The sequence below is a fragment of the Prionailurus viverrinus genome, chromosome D3, assembly GCF_022837055.1.
Source record: "Prionailurus viverrinus isolate Anna chromosome D3, UM_Priviv_1.0, whole genome shotgun sequence".
NCBI lineage: Eukaryota > Metazoa > Chordata > Mammalia > Carnivora > Felidae > Prionailurus > Prionailurus viverrinus.
In genome coordinates, this window is record NC_062572.1 from 74670261 (window position 1) to 74679550 (window position 9290).

Sequence of the window (9290 nt, forward strand, 5' to 3'; positions counted from 1 at the left end):
CTGGTGTTCGAGACTGCCAACGATTACAGCACATGTGGTAAAGGTTAACAGAATTATGCTCAAAATGCCATAGGACTTGCCCGTTTCCACCACAGGCCTCTGGGAAAGGCTTTTTTAAAGAGAGGCACACATCACTGCATACATGTTGAAAATAATTTTATAACATTCACACTTTCTTTCATCTATGAATTCGTCCAGCATAAAAAGAACACCAAGATATATTTCAAAAATCTTCTTCCACATGTTTGTAAATAACTCATAATCATTCCTGATTGAATGATTGAACAAAGTGTTCAATTTCAAAATTTAAATTTGAGTATTTACCATTATTTACATTCAACTTATGTAATCAAGTTCCCAAACAAGTTTGAATTTATAAGGCAAGGCAAAAATCATAAGATCCATAGATATTACTAAAATTTCACTCTATTCCATACTTTTGTTCTTCCTTGTGAAGTTTTAGTTTTTAGAAGTTCTGATAAAGTTAAGCAAAACTTCATTTTACAATTTGCCTAGTCATTTCTTAGTGGAAATGGCAAATAGCCATAAAAGACCAATAAACAAGGACTGCAAAGGGTATTAATACCCCAAGTCAAAAAGTAAATCCATGAAATAAGAGCTGGTGATTTATTTCTAATTCATCACACAGGTCTGAAAAGACCTCAAACACAGGAAAAAATTTATGAATTTCTATTAGTCCCACTATGAAATCTAACACACACACACACACAAAAGTATCACTTCCTTTGCAAATCACCAGCTTCTGCTCGATTAATTAAAACTGCACTATGAAGATTAAATTATGACTCTATATCTCACAAATGAAATTCTAAAAGCAATTTGAAAAAAATTATCAATTTCTGTTGGACACTATTTCTAGAATATATGTGTATCAGTTCCTTTCGAGCTATGTATTTCCTCTACTACAGGTATTGTGGGTGTTTTGGCAGGTGAGACTTTGCATATCAGATTTGGAAAATCAGATGTAGGACAGATGGCAATGTTGTACCCTAACAAAAATTCCCCTAGCACAGCACAGAAAGCTGGGATGGTACGACTGAGAGAGAATTATTGGAGCACAATTTCCACCACAGCCATGTGTCTTTTATTTCCAGATCCGGCTTCAATCAGTCTATTTCAAGAGAAAAGGCTAAAAGCAAGTCAAACTTGCAATTATGCAATAAGCACTTAGTAATAAACCTTGCATTTCATTCCTTTCTCCAACTAAAGAGATTTTTTTGATTGGTCTGCAGCGCACATTTCAATCGTATCTCAACTCAAAGAAGCACACGAGCTTTTTGGAGGAAACACATAAAACTATCTCAAGCTACATTTAGACTGCAAGTTACAATTTGATTTCTTCTAGTTTTTTTCATTGTTTATTTATTTATTTATTTTGAGAGAGAGACAAACAGAGGATACCAGGAAGGCTCCGTGCTGTCAGCACAGAGCCCTGACGTGGGACCGATCCCACGAACCATGAGATCATGACCTGAGCCAAAATCAAGTTAAGTCGGATGCTTAACTGACTGAGCCACCCAGGCACCCCTGATTTCTTCTAATTTAAGTAAAAGCTTTTAAAACGAAGATGACCTATAGCTTGCTCCGTAGGGAACACGCTGCCTATCTGAATATCTGAGAAACAACATGGTCAATCCTAAATTAAACATATATCAAAAGAGCAAGCAAGAAAGAAGGGGGAAACATTTCTGAACCAAATGATCACTTCTATTACCCAGAATAAAACTCCTTTAATTATGTTAATTTACCACAATTTTTCAATTTCTTTTCTCTCCATGACATAGAGCTGGAAGATCATCTTTTGGTACAATGGCTTCACTACCAAATAGGATTTAAAATTTACCCTTTGTCAAAAAAAAATAAAATAACATTTACCCTTTGTCGACTTAAAGGTGCAAATATAATAGTAACTGACTACATTGTTTTAGCAGCCCACCCAGCTCCATAAAGCAGATTAAGTATGAGATGGTTCAATATTTGAGAATTACAAGTAAGGATTTTCTATGGGAGGCAGCAGAGCAGGGTGGTTAAAAGTTCTGGGGTTAAGGGGCGCCTGGGTGGCGCAGTCGGTTAAGCGTCCGACTTCAGCCAGGTCACGATCTCGCGGTCCGTGAGTTCGAGCCCCGCGTCGGGCTCTGGGCTGATGGCTCAGAGCCTGGAGCCTGTTTCCGATTCTGTGTCTCCCTCTCTCTCTGCCCCTCCCCCGTTCATGCTCTGTCTCTCTCTGTCCCCAAAATAAATAAACGTTGAAAAAAAAAATATTAAAAAAAAAAAAAAGTTCTGGGGTTAAATCCCCTGCATCAGGATTCTAACTCTGCCCTTACCAGCATATTACTTAACTTCCCTGTCCCAAGTCCGCATGTGTAAAATGCAGATAATTGTACCTACAGCTAACAGGGTTATAAGGGCCCAATAAGATAATACATGTAATGCATTTAGCAAAATAATACTAATAGCTGCCAAAACTACGAGAGCTGTGACATAGAACACACATGAAATAAAGACACACAACACCCTATACTTAATAAAAAACAAACCTATAGACTCAATGAGATTCAAATGTTGATTTCTCACTTGTGTCTCTGCACTATGAGCATTTTCACTATATCTCTAAACTCCTTTCTATCCTTCTAATATCCTCAACACTCAAGATGAAAATAAGAAACTGGAAAATGCTTGGACTTAATAAAATACCCCAACCAATTTCATCCCAGCACACCACCAGGTAATATAAAGCAATAGCTAAGAAAGTCATTTAAGACTTGTTTCATAAAATTTTAAGCATCACATCAATTGGTAAACACCTATTTAGTATCTAGGTGTACCTAGGGGGAAAGAAGACAGTTATGTGAGAGCGCCACAGGTTCTATGGAAATGAACATACGAGTAATACAGGAGACACCAGGTTTAACCACATGGGGAAGGCCAGAAAGAAGATATTAGGTAGGGGGAAAGCCAATCTACTGAAAGCCAAAGAAACTTAAATATTTAAGAACTATAACAATGGGGGCGCTGGGGTGGCTCAGTTGGTTGAGCGTCCGACTTCGGCTCAGGTCATGATCTCACGGTTTGTGGGTTTGAGCCCCTCGTCAGGCTCTGTGCTGATAGCTCAGAACCTGGAGCCTGCTTCTGATTCTGTCTCCCTCTCTCTGCCCCTCCCCCGCTCACGCTCTGTGTCTCTCTCAAAAATAAATAAAATTTTAAAAAAAAAAACTGTAACAATGGATCTCTCCCCTGGTCCATCAAGTTTTTTCCAACAAAGACTACATGGCAGAGTTGTTTTTTGTTTGCTTTTTTTTTTTTTTAAATAAAAAGTCAGAGAGAGAGAGAGAGAGAGAGAAGGAAAGATCTGACTGAACTCTGACATGCTCAATGATCCAGAACTCATGCCCTCAAAGCATCCTACCAGCCTTCAGTAACAAGTCAGATATACCTATACATTTTTTTAAACCTATTTGTATCTTCAGCCCATACAACTGGAGTTATTTAATGAATCATTTTCCCTAATTAGTCCTTAAACATATCTATGTATTTATTTTAGTGTACTGAAATTGAATCCTTGTATCACTCTATGTACAGGTAAAATCATATATGCACTTTACAAACAGACAAACCACAGGACCAGGAAGTGTAAGTGACAGGCTCAAGGTTGCACCAAATGGTAAGGGCAGAGTTAGAATACCAACTCCGGACCTCTTTACCCCGTGCTCTGCTGCTTTCCCTAGAGACTTCTACTTTTATCATATCACTCATGATTTTATAGACCTCTGAGTCCTCCTCTTTCCAGATCAAAGTGAAATAAATTCAGTCTCTTTTCTTGCACCAGCTCCCTATTATTATTTTAATTGTTCTCTAGTGCCACTGTATCCTTTTTTCAGAGAAGTGATCAGGTACAAATGCAACATAATTATGATACAAGAATCAAAAATATTTACTATTTTGTTCCCAATATCCAACCACATGGTATTTTATGGCAGAAGCTGTAACAGTTTACGTCCACTCCCAAGTCTTTAACTGAAATTATAACCAAAAGTCTAAAAGCTAACAAGTTTAGACTAGATAAAAATGGCATGAGTTGGCTACTAAAAAGGGTCCTATGCAGAAGAAAATAATATGTCAAAAATATCAGTCAGCAAGCACAGGGAGCCAAAAACTAGAAATAACAGGAGCCAAGTAGACCAGTGAGAAAATTATTGTTCACATAATGTGTTCATATGATGGCAACAAACTTTTCAGAAACTATTACCAATAGATCCAGCTCTTTATCTAACCACACCTTTTTGTAAAAACACACTTTGTATGATAATGTATGAACTGCCACACACTATCAGTAATCCTGACAGAAGGCATAATTATATTGCTTAACTGGCGACTCAAGGCACGCCTTCCTGTTAGAACTCGGCAGTCTCGGGAACAACCAAAACACCATTCTACCAAAATTTGAGGCTTTCTCGATGAGCTTAATTTCAGCCCAATTAATAAGTGTAAGCCACACCCTATGTTAACAGGCACAGGTTGTTTAAATTCATCTCCCCAGAGGCAGGCTAATTCAGGAGTTAGCATTATTAGAACGTACATGAACAAATGGGTGCAGGTGTTCACACTACCAATGGGAGCGTTAACTCTTAACCCACCTATTAACACAGATGGCTGGTGTTTTGTGAGCTACTGGTTTTTAACAGGTGGGGTATATGTGGGGATGCTAATATGCAAAGCTGTGACACTTTGATAGAAAAAGAATGTGTTCACCTCCAGTATGAGTAGGTGCCCTCCATCATTTATCACTGAAAGCGGAAGTCACAGAGTAACTGCTCTGTTACAAAAACCACATCATGCTACCTGTTTCCTACTGCCTCAGAATATAACCTCTCAGCAGGGAATCAAGACTGACTGTTACAATCCTGCCAAATAACTAACATTTTGTAGGTAGTCAATAAACAATTAGATAACATTCCTTCCAACCTTTAACTAAACACATGTGGCACAAATCTGTTCAATGTGTCTTTTCATTTTGTATAAAGTAAAAAGCAAATCATGCTGCACCGTCTAATAAAAAGACTTCAATTTTTGGAAAGTAATTATCACTATACTGGTTTCATGATTTGTCGTAAGATGAATTTGTTTGGAGGGGCAGCCGGGTGGCTCAGTCGGTTAAGCATCCGACTTCGGCTCGGGTCACGATCTCGCGGTTCATGAGTTCAAGCCCCACATCAGGCTCTCTGCTGTCAGCACAGAGCCTGCTTCAGATCCTGTCACCCTCTCTCTGCCCCTCCCCCACTGGCATGCGAATGCTCTCACTCTCCTCTCTCTCACAGAATAAACAAACTTCAAAAAATACAAGATGAATTTGTTTGGAAAATTCATCTTAAATTGATTAGATCAGTTTTTCTGCCATAAAATATTTATTGAGTTTGTATGAAAAAGTTAACATTGAAAAATTTACAACACATTTAAAAAAATACTATGACCACAAATCAAAATGAGCACTACAGCAATCTGCGTTCTTGAAATAGCTTTTCCAGCTACTGCAAGGAAAACAACAAAAAAACTCCTTGCAATAACCCAAAGTTAGTTTGAACAAATACGTCATCCCAAAACCAAACAAACTGTATCCCAGGAGAAATGCCATAGAGAGTGAAATTCAAAGTTTAAGATGCTCTACTGAGAATAGACTAGTCACCTATCCCTCAAGGAGTTCAATCGCAGACACAGAATATTCTTGTAAAATGTAACTGGCTACAAGACATCAACACATAGTTCACCTAAAGAAGGTAGCATACTACCTGCTTAGAAAGAAAACAAAAGTTGTTAATGGAAGAGTATGCAAGAGTGAACAACTGTGACTAGCACTAAACGAAACCAGTGAACTTGAGAGGAGTTACTGTTCCACAATAACCTTTTGTAAAATTTTTTTAATGTTTATTTATTCTTGAGCGATGGAGAGAGAGCGCAAGCAGGGGAGGGGCAGAGAGAGACAAAATTGGAAGCAGGCTTCAGGCTCTGAGCTGTCAGCACAGAGCCCAATGCAGGGCTCGAACCCATGGACCAGAAGATCATGACCTGAGCCAAAGCAGGACATCCAACCGACTGAGCCACCGAGATGCCCCACCACAATAATCTTTTTAATATTACTGAAGTAAATTTAATATTTAATGATGGGGAAATATAAGATTATCACCTCTGAATGTTTTCTTTTTTTTTTAACATTTATTTATTTTTGAGACAGAGAGAGACAGAGCATGAGCGGGGGAGGGTCAGAGGGAGGGAGACACAGAATCCGAAACAGGCTCCAGGCTCTGAGCTGTCAGCACAGAGCCCGCACAGAGCCCGACGCGGGGCTCGAACTCACAGACCGTGAGATCGTGACCGGAGCCGAAGTCGGCCGCTTAACCGACTGAGCCACCCAGGCGCCCCTATCACCTCTGAATGTTTAAAAAAAGCTTGCCATTTTATTATTTAAGATTTCAAAATGCGTGGTCTCAGACCAAGTGACAAAATAAGTTCTCATGCAACTCCACTTTCATTTTTTACTTGAACAGGTGAAACAAATTGAAACTATTTTTCCATACATTTGAGCAGCCATCAGGAATATGGTCATATTTACATGTTATACCACTGATGATCACATTGTGTGTGCACAAATGTATTTTTTTTTATTTTTTTTTTCAACGTTTATTTATTTTTGGGACAGAGAGGCAGAGCATGAACGGGGGAGGGGCAGAGAGAGAGGGAGACACAGAATCGGAAACTCCAAGCCATCAGCCCAGAGCCTGACGCGGGGCTCGAACTCACGGACCGCGAGATCGTGACCTGGCTGAAGTCGGACGCTTAACCGACTGCGCCACCCAGGCGCCCCACAAATGTATTTTTAAGCTCTTTTAAGAGTACTCTCAATTCATAAACATTGGAGAGACAGAGATAGAAAGAGAGAGAGACTGCGCACGCGTGTGTATATTCCTCCCTCCCCAACTAGGGGCAATGTATTAACCTACTTGATGAAAGTAAATCCTCCATAACATTATTCCAATGGTTAAATGGCTGACGACAACTGGCTCCAACACCCAAATATATTCCCTGAAAAATGAGTCAATCAGCCCACAAAACGGCCCTCCACACCAGTGAATATGTTTATATTCTCTTCTATAAATGGGATGGTTTATTTTTATAAGCAAATTTGTTGATAAGAAAATTCCACTGATATCAACAGCCACAGGCACTCTCCTGAGCTTACTGGATCATCCAAAGAAATGGCATGCACAGCAGAACCACAGAATTGCAAGATCACATCAGGGCAAAAACCTGAATCACTCAGACCAAGATTTCTCAACCTGATTTCTCAAACTGGTGACATTTTGGGTCAGATAATTCTTTGTTGTGGGGACCATTCTGTGCATTACAGAATATCCTGCAGCATCCCTGGTCTCTACCCACTACATGCCAGCAGCACACCCTTCCAAGGTATGACAACCAAAAATGTCCCCAGACATTGCCAAACATCCCCTGGGGGACAAATTTTGGTCTCAGAGTCTAACAACACATTACAGTGTTTCAGTTTTCAAAAGTGACTAAGTTCTGCAACACCATGAGAGTTCCAAGAAACTTCAGGCATTCCAAGTGGCTACTTTATACCAAACTTTCCTGGATCTCACAAAGTAACTGAAGCCTTATTACTGTAGATAGCTAATTCTTCCACATGTGCATGATTAAACACTCTTGTGATGATGAATCTGGGAAAGGCTGGGACAGGAGCCAACAGTGACTGGGTTTTATAGTTTCGATGAATTACACCTTCTTTTAACCCTTCTATGGACGAACCATCCTTGCCAGAGAACCTTTTTTTTTTCCCACAAACCATTTTCCCCAACACTGTCAACCTAAGACGCCCTCCTCTGGACTCTCACCATTCAGATACTGTGCCTGACCTGTCACTGTACTGGGGTCAACTCTCACCCAAGGGCTCAGGGACCTTCCAGTACCAGGCCAGCCTGTCTGTGCCAGTGCCCTCGGGCCCTGCTCTCATATTGACATCCCATGCCCAGGTCAGCTGTTGACCCTTGACCCCGGCCTGACCCCGCTGCCCCCACCCCGCCCCCAGGGCGGTACCTGAAGTAGTAGACATCGCTCTTGCCGGCACTGAGCCCAGATTTTCGGATCACTTCCTCCTTCTTCCATCCGGGGGGGAGGGCCGGGCAGTCCATCCTCTTCCCGCTCTCCGTGGCCCGGGGTCCCCTGGGCCCCGGCCCCGCGCTCCCCGACGGGAAAGGGACCGGCTCCCGCCGGGGGGCGCCGCCGCCACCGCTGCCGCCGCCGCAGCCGCCGCCGTCGCCGCCAAGGCCGCCGCCGCCACTCGGGGGACGGCCGCGGCCCCGGCCCCGGCCCCGGCCCCGTCCCCGGCCACGGCCCCGGCCCCGGCCACGGCCACAGACGCCGCCGCCCCGGCCCGCCTGCTTCCACCGCCCCCGGCCACGGCCGCCGCCCCGAGCGCCTTCCCTGCGCACGCCGCTCACCGGGGACGGGGCGAGCGCGCTGCCCTGGCCCCCCTGCTCTATGGCGGAGTCGCCGCCAGCGCCGCTGCCGCCCGCCGCGCTCTCCCCCTCCTCCTGCTCCGGGCAGCAGCGGCCTCCCCCCGGGTGCGCGCGCATCCAGCCCCCTCCCCAGCCGGCGCTGCGCTTCTTCCGTAACCGAGCCCTTGGAATCCCGGAGACCCGCCCCGCCCGCAGCGCGGCGCGCGGGGGACGCGCGCAAGCATCATAGAGCGGACGCGCACAGAGCGGCCCTCCCGCTCGGGGCGTGGCTCCGGCCGCCGCCTCTTAGGTCCTCCAAGCTCCTGGGGCGGCCATATTGTCTCCGCCTTCTCGAGGGCACGCCCCTGGCCCCACCCGCTCCGCCCCCAGCCGCGCCCTTCCGGCCCCCGCCCGCGCTTGGGTGCGCAGAGCCCGGAAGGCGGGGAGGGCCCGGAGTCTTTTGTGGAGGAATGTCAGAAGGACTGCGGTTGTTTTGTTTCCTGTAGGGTTAACCTCCCTCTCTGTATGATTTTACCTATGTTTGCTCCCCCCAATTAATGAATAACAAAATAGTTCGTTTTATATTCACTAACTAGATAATTCATTTAAAAAGGTGATAGATACCCCATACCTTCTTTCCCTCCTCCCTCTACCCAAACTTGCCAGAATGCTCAGATTGAAGAAGCGAGTCAAAGTGTTCCATTAGATGAATATTCCTATCCTCCAGAGTCTGACTTCTGGGTTTAGGTCCCGGGATTGATTATT

General features: G+C 43.7%; 1 protein-coding gene across 1 annotated transcript in view; it reads right to left on the reverse strand.

The window, feature by feature from the left end:
* Positions 1–8840, reverse strand: part of MBD2 (methyl-CpG binding domain protein 2) — a 67346-nt gene extending 58506 nt beyond the window's left edge. The window contains exon 1 of the mRNA XM_047827571.1: positions 8125–8840. Within this exon, the coding sequence (XP_047683527.1) occupies positions 8125–8663 (539 nt within the window). The 5' untranslated portion in view covers positions 8664–8840. The remainder of the gene's footprint in view (positions 1–8124) is intronic.
* Between the last annotated feature and the right edge of the window lie 450 nt (positions 8841–9290).